General features: G+C 39.6%; 3 protein-coding genes and 1 long non-coding RNA gene across 4 annotated transcripts; all 4 read right to left on the bottom strand.

Moving 5' to 3' along the window:
* Window positions 1-1,051: 1,051 nt before the first annotated feature.
* LOC124072793 (myosin phosphatase Rho-interacting protein-like) lies at window positions 1,052-2,319 on the bottom strand. The gene is made up of 4 exons (XM_046414461.1): window positions 2,238-2,319; window positions 1,843-1,984; window positions 1,400-1,491; window positions 1,052-1,224 (listed from the first exon to the last, which is right to left on the bottom strand). The coding sequence occupies exons 1-4, from the start codon at window positions 2,295-2,297 to the stop codon at window positions 1,168-1,170; spliced, it is 351 nt and encodes a 116-aa protein (XP_046270417.1). The 5' UTR covers window positions 2,298-2,319; the 3' UTR covers window positions 1,052-1,167.
* A 267-nt stretch (window positions 2,320-2,586) lies between these two features.
* LOC124073554 (golgin subfamily A member 4-like) lies at window positions 2,587-7,983 on the bottom strand. The gene is made up of 6 exons (XM_046415858.1): window positions 7,966-7,983; window positions 4,911-7,877; window positions 4,539-4,686; window positions 4,075-4,180; window positions 2,863-3,019; window positions 2,587-2,700 (listed from the first exon to the last, which is right to left on the bottom strand). Exons 1-6 carry the CDS (start codon window positions 7,981-7,983, stop codon window positions 2,587-2,589), a joined length of 3,510 nt encoding a protein of 1,169 aa, XP_046271814.1.
* A 54-nt stretch (window positions 7,984-8,037) lies between these two features.
* LOC124072583 (myosin phosphatase Rho-interacting protein-like) lies at window positions 8,038-9,250 on the bottom strand. The gene is made up of 4 exons (XM_046414075.1): window positions 9,148-9,250; window positions 8,831-9,060; window positions 8,482-8,708; window positions 8,038-8,268 (listed from the first exon to the last, which is right to left on the bottom strand). The coding sequence occupies exons 1-4, from the start codon at window positions 9,225-9,227 to the stop codon at window positions 8,119-8,121; spliced, it is 687 nt and encodes a 228-aa protein (XP_046270031.1). The 5' UTR covers window positions 9,228-9,250; the 3' UTR covers window positions 8,038-8,118.
* Window positions 9,251-12,023: 2,773 nt separating this feature from the next.
* Window positions 12,024-13,384, bottom strand: LOC124072964. The gene is made up of 3 exons (XR_006845621.1): window positions 13,292-13,384; window positions 12,983-13,118; window positions 12,024-12,101 (listed from the first exon to the last, which is right to left on the bottom strand). It is a non-coding gene; the product is annotated as an uncharacterized LOC124072964 (long non-coding RNA).
* Between the last annotated feature and the right edge of the window lie 888 nt (window positions 13,385-14,272).

Genomic DNA, 14,272 nt, shown 5'->3' with positions numbered 1-14,272 from the left:
TGCATTTGAATGTCAAGAGTTTGGCATGTTCTCCAAAAGGGAAATGTGGGAGTAACATATTATATCAACTAAATTCATGATTTGAGGCAAATTTTGACTCTGTCTTTAGTTTTAGTTACCTATAATTTCTCATCATACCAAGAGTGACTTTCTCATAATAACTCATAATTATATGACATAATGAAGATGTCCTTTTAGGGGCATGAATGCATATGCATAGATGTGACCAAGTCTATATTTCAGGTATTGCATAAACCAATTTATTTCTGAGGAGCATGTACTATCTGTGAAAAAAAATCTACCTCTGATACAATAAAGACTATCTATATTTAGACCATGCTACTGGTGATAAGCCACTATGTGTTAGAAATGGAATCTGTCAGAGGGAAAAGGAAAACATAAACAAAGTGTTTTGGCATTCAGTTAAAAGGAAAAAAAAGATGAAAATACTTTATTGTCTTTAAATAACTGCATGTTGCCAGAATACACGTTCTTCATATAATGTGACTAATATTGTCTTATAAAATAGTAACTTTCTTTAAAATGTATTTGCAGCTCAAAATACAAAACCAACCTTTTGTTTACAGCAACTGCACAGCAGATTTTAAAAGCAGCTACACTGACTAGACTGGGAGATTAAATGCTGCATTATACTACATCTAGTGGTACAATATGTTAATTACAGTTTTTATAGAACTGACGCCACACACTGATGTATCTTTGAATAAAAACACTGGCAATGTGCCTATAACTTATACTGTGTAATGTACTGAGTGTCAAAATAATAACATAATTTCTTTGTGCAAACTTTTAGAAATGTTTATCAAGAAAAGTCTGTGTTTGTTGCTCCCTCTAGTGATATTCTGATGTCTGTCTGTCTGTCTGTCTGTCTGTCTGTCTGTCTGTCTCTCTCTCACACACACACACACATACACACACAAAATCTTGACATGGCTCCTCTTTTCCAAAGCACATCAAAAACAAACAACAACAAATCAACTTTTTACACAGTAAAAAATAAGCTACACATAATATAACATACGTTGTATAATGGCAAAAGTTACACATATTGTAATAAACAAAATCGCATCCTCTGTCATCAAACTGCACTGAGCAAACAGCAGTTTTAGTCTGAAATGCAGATTGCACCTTCTCATCCAGTCTGGATCAGAATGACTCAAACAGCTTCATTCTTTCTTGGACAGACAGGCCTTCTTTTAAACTCTGCAAACCAAACACACAAAAAAATGAGAAAAACACGGGATGAAAGAAAGAGTGAAAGTTCTTCATTTCTAGTGCTTTGCTGTGAGTTTAAAACACTTCATATGAAGGGAATATTTTGCATTTATCAGTTGACAAAAACCTCACTTCTGATGCAGCAAGTAAAAATAATTTTTACCTTGGATCGAACTCCTCTGATCTGACAGGTAAGGGATGATTTTTCTCTCTTTTTCAAAAAAGCAGAATTATTTGTTTTTGTCTCACTGTCGTCTGAGGAAAACAAGGGTAGGAAGCACATTAAAGGAAGGAATTGTTCACTTAATGAACATATTGATGGTGGATTTTGAAATTTGGAATGACTTTATGCTAAGCTAAGCTAATTGACTGCTGATTGTGGCTTCATATTTACTGTACAGACATGACAGCAGTATCCATCATCTCATCTAATTTTCTTCACACAAAGAAAAATGTCAAACTATTTATCAAGCACTATACATTTAGTCAAAGTGCTGACAAAAAACATCAAACTTCACAAAATAAAAATCAAAAGGGTCAGCCTAAGTACAGAGATGTCAAAGGCTTGAATGTGTGTGTGAACAGGAATCTCTCCAAGTGTCTCACCAAGGCTCTGTCCTGAAGAGTATCTGCTTGGAGACCAAGTGGCAAACTTGAAATCTTCGCGGAGTTGGTTGGCTTCATGATGGGGTTCGTCCTGGTTGTTGGTGCAGAGGGCCTTGAGCTTGTTCTGGGCATATATTTTGTCCTGTTACAGCCACAAACACACAGCATGTAAGAAAGTCCATGTATAATTTTATGCAGCTGCCATTATCACATTTTTAATATGCAGTCTTCAGGTAAGTGAAAGGAGAGGTTTGTTGTCGATGTGACATATTTGTTTGTTTTGTTTGGTTGATATTCATGTACTCATTGTAGTAAATAGAAAATACTTTTCAAGCATGAATGCAGAAGATTCTTTTGCAATCTAATCTTGTAGTCAATTAAGGGAAACTCAGTACCATTCGCACAATTTTCAACTCTTCCTTGAGTGAACAAGCTTCCTGTCTGAGAAACTGCATTTCTGCCTCCCTCGCCCGCAGAATCACCTGTAACATATAGCACACAAATACACTGGCATAAAGTACATATTGTGGTTCTTCAGTAATTTATACAATATGTGTTAAAGTAAAGGACAGAAAATTATATTGTCAGTGCAAACATTTACTATATACCTATAGAAATTATCATTCCACCTTTTCTTTGCTGCAGATTTTATGATATAATATGTATAAATTGGTTTAATCAAAGTTAAATAATTTGCACACTCAAGGCAGAGGGGTTTAGGAGATGTGGTACGTAGATAAAGGATCAACATTTCCAGAAACTTACCTCCATCTCATAGAAGTTGTTCATTTGAGGGGCAACATGTGACTGTTGACCATTTGGTGAGAAATGAGGCTGAGCCATTTCATCTGTCTCTCTCTTAAAGGATGACAGGGGACAGAGATACCAGATATAAGTTTTATAAATGGCTTTAATGATAAACATGCACAGTGTACACCATTGAAAAGTGCTTCTGTTGAATGAATACAAATGAAGAATACTCACTTACTCTGAACCTTTTTAAAAAGAAAATGTATATACCTGCTTCTTTTTGAGCTCCTGGTTTTCCTTTTGGCATTGCATCAAGGATTGTCTCTCATCTTGCAGCTCCTGGTTCAACCGAGAGTTTTCCAGGCATTTCTGAGTGTGCTGAACCGATAACACCTCAAGCTCCTTTTGCAGTAACTGGGTCTCCTTCCTGCAGTGGCAAAGCCGACAAAGCACTAATGAGATTTTACAGTAAATTGAACAAACTTCTGGTAGGTATTTTACTAGGAGAAAGAGATACCAGATACTGCAGGAAAAACTGTATGAGCTGCAGGTAATCCACTATCAAGATGATATTGAATGATGTATAAATAACTGTATATTGTTTATTTTATCATATGTCTTATCGCATTCTGCCCTTCATTATTTTATTGTTTTATCTTGTTATAACAGTTTTTTGTGTATTTGTATATCTATATATCTATATACATTATATAGACAAAAGTATTGGGCCACCTGACCATTAAACCAACAAGAACTTTAATGACATCGCATTCTAAATACACAGACAGCTTTGCAGCTGTAGCATCTTACACTCTTCTGGGAAGGCTTTTTGGAGATTTTGGAATGTTTCTGTGGGACTTTTTGGCCATTCATGCAGTAAAGCAATAGTGAGGCCAGGCACTGTTGTTGGACCAAAAGGCCTGGCTTACAATCTCTGTTCCAGTTCATCACAAAGATGTTGGATGGGATTGATTTGGGATCTGTGTGGGCCACTCAGATTCTTCCACACCAAACTCATCCAACCATGTCTTTATGGAGCTTTGCTTTGTGCTTTGTGCCTAGTAATGCTGGAATAGGAAAGGGTCTTCCTCAAACTGTTGCCACAAAGTTGGAAGCATAGCACTGACCAAAATGTCTTGGTATGCAGAAGCTGGAGGAGCTAAGCTTAACTTCTGAGAACCAGCCCCATCCCATTACTTTTGTCTATATAGTGTACGTTACATAAGTGAAGCATGAAGGAACTACAGCTTTCATTTCACTATGCAACTTGTGTTGTATAATGACCTTGATAACTTGATATGTATTACCTCATACCACATACACTACCTTACCAGTTTACTGTAGAAGGTGCACATTATGATAATGTAATCCAGTACAGTAACCCTAATGCTGCAATACTGGAGTAAGCTATGTATAGCTCTCTGTCAGTGGCTTCAGTGTAGAGAAAAAACAAATACTGTGAAAGGACCAGTCGTCGCTCACTCGTGTTGAACATGCAGTTGTGTGATGTCAGCACTCTCCTTGATGTGCTGAGACTGTCGACTTCTCTCCAGCTCCTGTTTATGGGCTCTTCTCATTGCTACAATGGCTGTACAAACATATGACAACTTGTATAATTGTTGAGCATTGATAACAAGAGTAACTTCGTTTCTGTTTACGTTTGACTAACCTTTCATGATCAAATATATAATCATATTCAAGCTTCTTGTAAAGTAACTCAAGTCTCTCAAGGAATATTTTTCCTGAGCTTAAAAATTTGCTAAAAAAAAAACACCTGTGAATATTTCTTCAACATGCAATTCAGCCAGTCAGCTCCCATGTTATTACAAAAAATATCCATTACTCAGCAGTCCGCAACTAGAGTCAGATGTCTGTCAGTTCAACCGCTGTCACATTTGACTCAATTGGCCTACAGTACTTTTACTTTTGTATAATTTCTTCTTTACCTGCCATTGTGGCAGCTGTCTCTTCCTGCAGCAGCTGGTCTTTCTCCTTCAGAAGTGCTGCCACCTCCTTTTGATGCTGCTCCTGTAGATCACCTACCAGCTTCCTGTGCATTTCCTCCATAGCAGAGAATCCTTCTTCACAGGCTGCCTATAGAGACATTTAGAAAAAGTAAATACTGTAGGTACTGTACTACATGATACATACATACATGTACAGGTAGACATTTCTTTCAAAGGTTGATCTGTAAAAAAAGCTCCAAATGGACAAAATGTTTCCTGAATGCTGACTTCTTGAGCATTAGTGTAACAAATAAGGCTGTTAATTTAAATCTGATGTATCTGATGAAGAAATAAGATCTTAGGATTTTTCACCTTAGGATTTTCTGGATCTTTCTGGAAAGTTTCTCTCTTGGCTGCTGCATCACCTCCATCCGTTATGTTCCTGGGCTGCTCTTGTATTTTTCTGTGCATCACAGGCTGCTCCGGTAGGGACGAGGTAGTAACAGTTGCCTCTGTGCAGGTTTTGGTCTGCTTCTCTTTGGAGAAGCAAGACTTGGTGTAGTAACCATGCAAGTGTTTCATCTCCTCTTCATGGATCTGTTGCAGCTCCCTTATTTTCTCTTGAAACTCTGTTTCTAGTTTTTTCATCTGTTCCTCATGATAATCCTCGATTTTCTGTATGTCTTCCAGGAGCTTCTGGTTCCCAGTCTCTACAGATATTATCTTTTCCACAGAACGCTCTAATTCCTCTCTTAATGCACTGTTGTCCTCCTGAAGTTGACGTAGGGTATGATTGAAAGCCTCCTGCTCATCCTTTAATGTGTTATCCTGCTCTTTGCACAAAGGTTGAAGTTTGTCCTGTAACACCTTGCTTTGATGCAACTCCTGCTCTAAATCCAAGTGCAACCTGTCTGACAAATAAATCAACTTTGCCTGCTCGAGCATCCAATTTAAGTCAGCTGTAAAAGCATTTTCCCAGATATCGCCCAGACTACACTCTACTCCACTGCCATCAGAAATCTCCTGAAAAAGTTGTCGCAAGCATTTGGCCCTTCTCTGCAACCGGCATATAAGTCTCTCTAACCAGTCTGGTTCTGTCTCTGCCTCTACCTTTTTGACATCGGAGTCACCCTTTTCAACCAGTTTTCCAGCTCTTTCTGGACCCCCATCCTCTACCTGCACTTGCTCCTCATAAGGGGCCAACTCTGGGGGATTGATATCTGCCAGACCCTTTCTTTGATGTGCCATTTCTTGATTATTTGCTTGAGTCGTGCTCTCGTATTGCTGCTGAAATTTTAAGGCAGCATAAATGACCTCTGCTTCAGCACAGACTCCACCAATGACCCTGTTTAAAGGTACACTGTTCTCACAATCGGTTTTCCTTGACAGAGTCTCTTTTTCTGATTTTAAGGCTCTTCTTTGGGAGATTATGCTTTTGTATCTTTGCACCATATCCCCTTCTTCTTCTCTTGGCACTAAGGACAGTAGTGCAATACCGTGCTGACTCTGAAGGGCAGACACCATTTTTTCTACTACAAATAGTTCCTTCATTAAACATTTTCCAACACTTTCCATGTCATCTTCTGAAGGCAGTGTATTAGTGAGTTTACTTTTATTGACAAAATTGCTCTGAGGTGCAGCTAATGCCTCATCATTGAGGATCTTGTCATCTCCTTTGCTGGCATTACGTGATTCCTGCTGTTGTTTCTCTGCATCTTTCTCTCCTTGCTGAAGGCAAGCAGCAACAGTGGCTAGTTGCTTCTCAAAATCCATAATGTTAATCGGGGTGGTCTGAAGCCTCTCTCTGCAGGCTTGTATGATGTTCAGTGCGACCTGAAACCTACCAACCAACAACCTGCAGCGGTTTTCTGTCTCCTGGGCGAAACGCTGGCTCTGCTTGGCCTGACTGTGAAGCAGCAGACTGAGGTGCTGAGCAGTGGCTCGGCTTCTAGTGAGCTGTGAGCAAAGTTGGGGGTCCTGGCAGGTGATGTGACTCTGGTGTTCCTCCAGTCTTTGCATGATGTCCCTTAACTTCTCCTCTGTTACAAAAAGTTTGGTTTCTAGCATCTGGATGACAGACATAAACCTTTCAGGGTCATCTCCTGCAGTGACAATGCTCTGATACGATGAATCAGTTGAGAGAGAATGGGTTCTTGCACGTTCATTTGAGCTGTTAAACAAATGGCCAACATCTATTGCCTTTGGCCTGCTGTTGTTTACAGCAAAAAGATCAGTTGTCTGTTTTTTCTCATTTTGCTGAGCTTGCCCAGAGGATTGATGTGTCAGCTGAGAAGATGCACAGGTGCAAACTTCCAACAATTCATTCAGCTTCACTTCTGTCTCCTCCAGGCTATTACCTAAGACCTCCATCTTCAGTAAAACCTCACTCAGCTCTTGTTCCTTCCTGTCCAGAAGTCTCTCGTAGCCTTCTCGTATGTCCTGTGTTTCAGACTCTTTTTGCTGCACCTTCCCTAAAGCAAGCTGCAGTTCCTCACAAACTCTTTCATATGAATGCTCAAGATTGTAGTAGTGCGTTTCATCTGTTTTCAAGCGGCTCTGCAACTTGGTCACTTCCCCATCTGCCTCAGATAACTGGTTCTGCAGCTCTTGACAGTGACGGTCAAGCTGTTCTCTTTCCTCTTGAAGTTTCTGCACAGCAGATACTGTACAGGCTAACTCTTCTTGAAGCTGTTGTTGAGCCTTCTCGATTTCCTTGGTCCAGGACTGAGTCTTAGTCAGGCTCCCCACCTGCTGCTCAGCCCTGTCCAGTCTTTCCTGAAGCTCCTGTGAATGTTGCTCTGCCTGTTCCAGGCTAGCAGCCAAGCTTCTCCGTTCTCTCTCCTGACTTGCTTGAAGGAGCATGAGGTGCTTCTGCAGACGAGCCTCCTTCTGAGCCTGTGCTTCCTCATTAGCATGAAGTTGAGTTGTTACCTCTTGGAGATGTTTCTTCAAGCTATTGGCCTCTTGCTGGAGAACATGGAAAATCTGCAACTCCTGCTGCAGCTGTGTCAAGCGTGACTCAGCCTCCTTTCTCTGCTCCTCACTAGTGCTCAGCTGGGACTTCAGGGAAGCCACACAATGCTCCCACTCCACATGTAGCTCAAAAAAACGACGGCGATCTTGCTCTAGATGGGCTTGTGCAAGTGCTGTGGCATCACCTGTGACCAGTAACTGTGCTTGTTGAGCTAAGAGATCCACTCTTCGCCGTAGTTCAGCTTCTCTGGCTTCCTCTTGACTCCTCTTTTGAGCCTCCAGCTCAACGCGTAGGTCATGGTTAATCTTCTGCAGTCGCTGTAAAGCCAACACTTGTTCTGAAGATGTGTTTGAAAGAAGATCATTCTGCAGGACAATAGTGAGTTTTAGTTAGGACAAACTATGCTTAAGATGCTGATATTTTAATGAGGAATAAGCAGCTTCTCTGTGTTACTGTGTAGTGTTCATACATTTGGGGGTGTCACTGACTCCATAAATAAATCTGAAAGCAGTGTGTATTTTCTCATTGCAGTAGGGATTACAAGTGCATCACCTTCAAATTGACTAGTGGTACTAAAAATAATGAATATTTATATATTTATAATATTTACTTATTTATAATATCTCTGAGTCTTCGGTGTTTTACCTGTGGATGAACCTGTTCCCTTAAATGACTCTCTCTCACTTGTTGTAGTTCATCCTCCAGATTCCTGTTTAACTGCTGGAGTCGAGAGAGTTCCTTCTGTGTTTGTTCCAGCTGTCAAGAAACAGTAACAAACAGTCACACAATACAGTTATATTCAGTATGTATTCAGATGAATGTGCTTCAATGCATGTGTGCAGTTCTGATTGTCAAGGCATTTCTTACAAGATCAAGTTGCTTGTTATTTCCGATTTTCACCACATTACTAATTTTGTTAGCCAGAAAAAAAATATGTAAGGAAATACAGACAATCAAACATGATCTCACCTCCTTGACAAGTTGCCCAGTTTGTTGCTTACAGGACAGGTTTTCCTTCTCTTTCGTACACTGACAGCTCTTGTTTATCTCATCACTCTGGGTGGTAGTTTTAACTTGCGGCTGAGTTTCACTCTGCACATCTGCCTGCTCTTCCAAACAGTCATTTGACTGCATTGTTGTGGAAGTAGACCTGTCACTTCCAGCTCTTTCAGAGCACAACAATGCATCTGTCACACCTGGTGCACAGAAATTTATACACAGAAATAAATTTAACAATATTTAGACATGTATCACTCTCACTATGTCTGATCCCCTGTGAAACACCTTTAAATTTCATATCATTTGCCCAATGACTCACCATTCTGTTTGTCAACAAGAAGTGTACATTGATGACAGGAATCACCTTCACTCTCTTCCACTTGCTGTGGAGGACTGATGGGAGAGACAGAGGAGGCAGAGAGTGTTTCCTCTGCATAGTCACTGGTTTTGTGCTCTTGCAGAAAGCTGTCTGGGTGTTTCTCAAGACCCAGCGCTGACTGTGAGTCCGGTTTCTGGGATTTCTGTTGAGTTGACTCCTCTGGAAGCGAGCTGTGGGGAATATCAAAGATACTTCCTGGAACTATGCATTAATGGTAATTTGTGAAGTATGTGTTAAATCCACTAACTAACATTTACCTTGCGATGTCAGGTGCAAGACTAGGCCTTACATTCTTCAGTACTGCTTGGATCCAGTTCTGTCTCATCCCAGAAGTCATAGCACAGAGTGTATACACTCCATCTCTCGTCTGTGGAAAGAAAGATATTATTCACCTTAAAGTGAAAGCATTTTTTATGTGATATGAGTGCTAAGCAGGTCACAGTACAGTAAGAAAACAGGAATATTGGTTTGGTTTTGTTTGGTTTTGTATTATTTGACTGCAACATCATCCAGACCAAACAGACAGTGTCATGTAGCCCTTCAACTTCTCCCAACAAGACAAACCACAAATAAGCATATTACATTTTCAAAAAAGAGCAAGAGACACAAACCTCCCTAAATGAGGAAGTTAACAGTAAGCAAACATCACTGACTTCAGGTCAAGCAAAATTCAGATAAAACTGCATAGATGCACTAAAGTGGGAAACATAGGAATTGCAGTCTGTGCCTGTACCTTTATTACATAAAAATGAATATCACAGAGAAGAACAAAAACAAATCTAAGTCAATGTATGAAAATGTGTTCAGGTTTTAAAGGGTTCACTGGTGGTGTCTGTAACGTAAATTCCTGGGTTTTAAATTGTTTAAAATTTAACATGTGAAGCAGACATGTTGGTGCTATCTTTGAGGGGGTTTTTTGTTATTTTTTTAAAGGTTATAAATGCAGTTTTATCTGGGATGAAAGTGCTGAAATGTAAAAAGTACAATAGGATAAAACCAGTACAGCTTTTTGAATTATGAAAGCTGTTTCTGCCCATCAAGCTGTATTGTCAGAATAATTAAGATAACAGAAACTATAAACACATATATTGTACCGCTGCCCTCTCCTGGCACATAACACCTAGTGGTGGCTGTATTTCTAAACCCATATGGTATTTAAATTGGAATTTTTTGATCCTCTGAAGTTTCTTTAGTTGTTAATGCAGTAACAGGCTAGGCTATCAGCTGAGTTTGTTTTCACAGAGCTCGAAAATACATGCCTGCAAGTATGAGCACATCTTATATTAAGCCTGCGAAGAAGAATGGATTGTTTGAAAATAATACTGGTGTTGTTGCAATGCAAATTTGTGCTAGTGTGGTCATGCTAGCATGTTAATTCCCATTCTGTGTTAAAATCAACCTAACAGACTAAGCTCTAATCATTTATACATATATAAAATTGATTTAGGAATCAAAACATCAGTGCAGAAATCAAAATAAAAGAAGGAAATAATTTCTCCACCCCTAATAATTAGAATAAATAAATAAAGACTGATAAAGAAATTAGCTTGTGGATTCAAGGGTTCAAGGATTCAAGGAACTTTATTGTCATACCAGCTGTATGTACCTGTGTCATCTCTCGGTGAAGTAATACCAACTAACTTTATTTTGAAAATGCAAAAGCCAGTGGGGAAATGCTTGGCTGACTGGACCAGTCATGTAACTTCATCACTTAGCTATTCAGTCAGTCAGTAATGAACAACTACATGTGTTGGGCTGGTGCCTGTGGCCTCAGCAAAAGCCCATTTGATTCCAAAAAGGGCTGCATCAAGTTATGGAACTTGATCTTAGTACAGTTGAGGCTATGTACTTATGTACCTTATACCAGCTCACTGACATATATGCTCCAAATATTTAAGACCATAGTAAGTTTAACACCATACAGATAGCACAAACCAAAGTTTGTTTTTTAGTTTGATGAGCAACACAAATCAAAATCTGCCTTTTCCAGACTGTTACAGCACCACAGTGCAAAGCAGCAGAGCCTGTATGATTTGCCTCCTCAGAGGTCCTCCACACCAAACAGTCTATACAGACTGGCTGTCTGTGCACACTCACACATGAGCTGCTGGTCCACTGTTAGCACCAACCAGCAGCTTCAAGTAAAAGCGGAGCTTAAAGAACCTTGATGAAGACGAAAAGATGATGAGAAAAGAAAAATCTACATTGCCTTTTTTTGAAAAAACAGAAACTTCTGTGCCATGTCACACCAAGACATATTATGGACCACATGAGATGATATACATGTTATCAGACACATTGGACTATGTGCATTATTCTTTTATTTGACTGTAGATTTGAGCAACCATTGAACTCACATGAATTTGAAAACCACAGTCCTTCTGAGCTGGGTAGTTTGTGATGTCAAAACATGTGGACAATTTTATCTCACCGTCCACATCACCTGCCTGAAATGAACAACCAGGGAACAAATATCTGTAACGAATCCTCCATTCACACAATCACTCACAGTTATTATTATGTAGACTGTCAAATGACTGATATTTTTGATAAGATGTTGATAGGATTAATCTCCATACTGACATATGACCTTCTTCTCCAACTGTAATGTTACATTTATTTTTTCATTTTGCAAAGCAGATTATAGCAGAACACCAGCGCACCTCCTCAGCTACTGAATCTTTGTAGAACCTCAGGATTTGGTCAGTCAGGACAAACCAATGTTGCTGCCACTAGGAGACATATTCACAGTCAGAGCAGGACAACATTATTATCTTGTCAGTCCTATAAGTGGTAGTGAATTGACCAGTTCACCTGTCCAGATGCATCCTGCTGCATCATCCATCCTTTCTTAAAGTTGAGCAGGTCAGGCTGGAGAGGAAGCAAAGCATCTTATGTGCCAAACTACAGAAAGACTGTATATCATAATCATGGCAAGAGCCGATTATTATCTAAATATGATATTTTTATTTTGAATACACCTTCACAACCATAATGGTCAGGAGGCTCAAACATGCTGTGCTCTCTACTGTATATAACTGTAAGATATGCATACATTTACCACTAAAAGAGCCGGTGTTTGTGACAGAAAATAAACAAGGCTTTTGGGAAAATGTGTCATGATTGGACTCACAATAGCAGAGGCTTCAGCATCTCTGCACTCGAAGGATTTGAGCCAGCGGTAACGAGGGAGGGATGAACGTTTCAACTCCTGGCACAGGAAAGAAGGTGTAACTGATGCTGGGGTTTTTTGTTTGTTTGTTTTTTTGTTTTTAAACTGGTTTAGAAATCAGCAAATCGTCTCTGTGGTTTGTTTATTCAGTAGCCTAAGTCTCAGACTTCTCAGACTATATATTGCAGTTCTTGCCCTTCAGTACCCCAGTGACTTACATTTTATGCAAATTTGAAGAGACATTGCAAACGCACAAACCAACAAAGCCTCATCTAATCCTCAAGTGCACTGGCACAAATGCACACACAGAAACACATACATAGAGAAACAAAACAGACAAAAAGCTATTGGCTATTGTGTCACTTTTGAAAGAGTTTAATGTTGAAAGGGATTTACTTTTTAGGTCCTATCAGGTCCTCCTATCAGAGGAGCATGGAGTACATGAAGGCATGTCTAGCATTACTGTATAATGTCTGGATTGGAAGAACAGCATGAATTTTGTTTTATTTGTGTGAATTAGCACAGAATGATCAATAATAGCATCTTGTCGTGTAATAACAAAGAGTTGTGTCTTTCTCGGTACTAACTGAACAGAGAGAGCAACAGTTTTTGATAAATAGTTGAAGCAATGGTGAATAGCACTGGGCCCAAGATATGACATGTCTTCAGTAACCAGTGAGAAACCAGATTGGATAATCCCTCACACTCACTGACTGACTACTTGAGCCCCCCCCAACACCCACACAAGAAAATACAAAAGAATGAATGCATATATGTAGTGTTGTGATCAGACAGACAGAAGCAGAAAGCTCTCGTTGCACCTCTGAGCTACAGAAGCTTAAGTCCAGCATCTGCACTTAACAGGTACTTAAACAGTTTAAATATGTATTCATAGATACATGTTAAAGGTAAAACTGTACCTGTTTCTTTACTTTGCTGCAGTGATGATGGCATTCAGCGGTGGAAACCGAAGAGGAGGAAGATTCCAGAGGTTTAGAGGAGCTGCTTGTTTTCATTTTCTCAGCATTATCACCATGGCACTGATCTTTGTTATCCCTTTATTGATCAAAACATAAATGGAACAGATTGTTGTGGCTATTACTGACTGCAGATGTCAACATGTATCATTCATTTGTAATATAGCACAATAATAGCATTTCAGAAATTCAGGAGGATCCTTTGAAAAAAAACAAGAACAAACAAACTTAAAAACAAAAACCACAACAGACCTGATGTGCTTCTCAGAGGAGGACAGCTGCCCAGAATTGAGGGATTTCTTCTCTGTGGTTTGTCCTTTTTTCACTTTTGAACTTGAAGCTGCATCCGAATCTGTTTTAGAGGCCACAGTAAAGAAAAAAACAGCTGTATATAAAGCAGTGTGAGAAGCTTCTTTCGTGACATTTCTGTTTTCTTAAAAAACCTAATACAAGCATAATAAAAGCCTGCCACCACATTTAGATTTTTAGAATATAGCTTAATTTGAATAAATATTCTGTATATATACTTATAACTACACACATAAATTAAACATGAATGAAATTACCAGAGGATCTTTGGTCGAGTCTGTTCAGAGAGCGGCTGCTTCTCATGAAAGGAGCTGCAGTAAAAGAGGATGTGTGGAGGGAAGAAAAGCTCCGGCTGCTGCAGAGGCCAAGAGTCGGTCTTGATGGTCGAGATGCTTGTCTACTATGGTGGCCAGCACTGCTTTGGTGGCTGAGGCTGCCTCTTTTCAAAGTGCTATCAGCCTTACTGCCGCCAGCAGTCGACTCACTACCTCTGCTGCTGAGGCTGTTGCTCCTTGCAGAAATTACACTGGTTTTAGACGTATTGCTGCCAGCCTGTTTACCGCCACTAAATGCAGGCACTGCTGATGCTGCCAGTTCCTTTTGGAAATAGAAAATGGAAGAAAGATAAATTGGTGATTGTATAAGACAATAAGCCACAAAAAGACAGTCATATGTTTTCAATTTATGAGGATGATGATATTTAAATGTCACATATTGCACCTCCTGCTCACACCCATCCCAACTTGGACTCTTTGACATATGTAATCCAATCACCACTAGAGAGAACCTTTAAATCCTCACAAGAGCTCTTAATTTGCTTAAGTACCATCTGACGGACACTGTGATCATGGACAAACACACAAACACACACACACACACACACACACACACACACACATACACATTAAACTTAATCACACTTGA

Source organism: Scatophagus argus, chromosome 16 (assembly GCF_020382885.2).
Source record: "Scatophagus argus isolate fScaArg1 chromosome 16, fScaArg1.pri, whole genome shotgun sequence".
Classification (NCBI taxonomy): Eukaryota; Metazoa; Chordata; class Actinopteri; family Scatophagidae; genus Scatophagus; species Scatophagus argus.
Note: the sequence above shows the minus strand (reverse complement) of the source record. Positions and strands in the feature narration are given on the sequence as shown.

Bases quoted from the DNA above. Each gene is read 5' to 3' on its own strand.
- LOC124072793 (XM_046414461.1), bottom strand. From the start codon at position 2,297: ATGCAGTTTCTCAGACAGGAAGCTTGTTCACTCAAGGAAGAGTTGAAA. The intron at 1,985-2,237 runs GTACTGAGTTTC...TGGCTGTAACAG, and splicing joins AGTTGAAAATTGTGCGAATG to GACAAAATATATGCCCAGAA. The intron at 1,492-1,842 runs GTGAGACACTTG...TGTTTTCCTCAG, and splicing joins CTCTTCAGGACAGAGCCTTG to ACGACAGTGAGACAAAAACA.
- LOC124073554 (XM_046415858.1), bottom strand. The intron at 3,020-4,074 runs GTGAGCGACGAC...TTGCCACTGCAG, and splicing joins CAACTGCATGTTCAACACGA to GAAGGAGACCCAGTTACTGC. The intron at 2,701-2,862 runs GTATATACATTT...TCATCCTTTAAG, and splicing joins AGGAGCTCAAAAAGAAGCAG to AGAGAGACAGATGAAATGGC.
- LOC124072583 (XM_046414075.1), bottom strand. From the start codon at position 9,227: ATGACTTCTGGGATGAGACAGAACTGGATCCAAGCAGTACTGAAGAAT. The intron at 9,061-9,147 runs GTAAATGTTAGT...TATTCCCCACAG, and splicing joins CTTGCACCTGACATCGCAAG to CTCGCTTCCAGAGGAGTCAA. The intron at 8,709-8,830 runs GTGAGTCATTGG...TCTGTGCACCAG, and splicing joins TCTTGTTGACAAACAGAATG to GTGTGACAGATGCATTGTTG.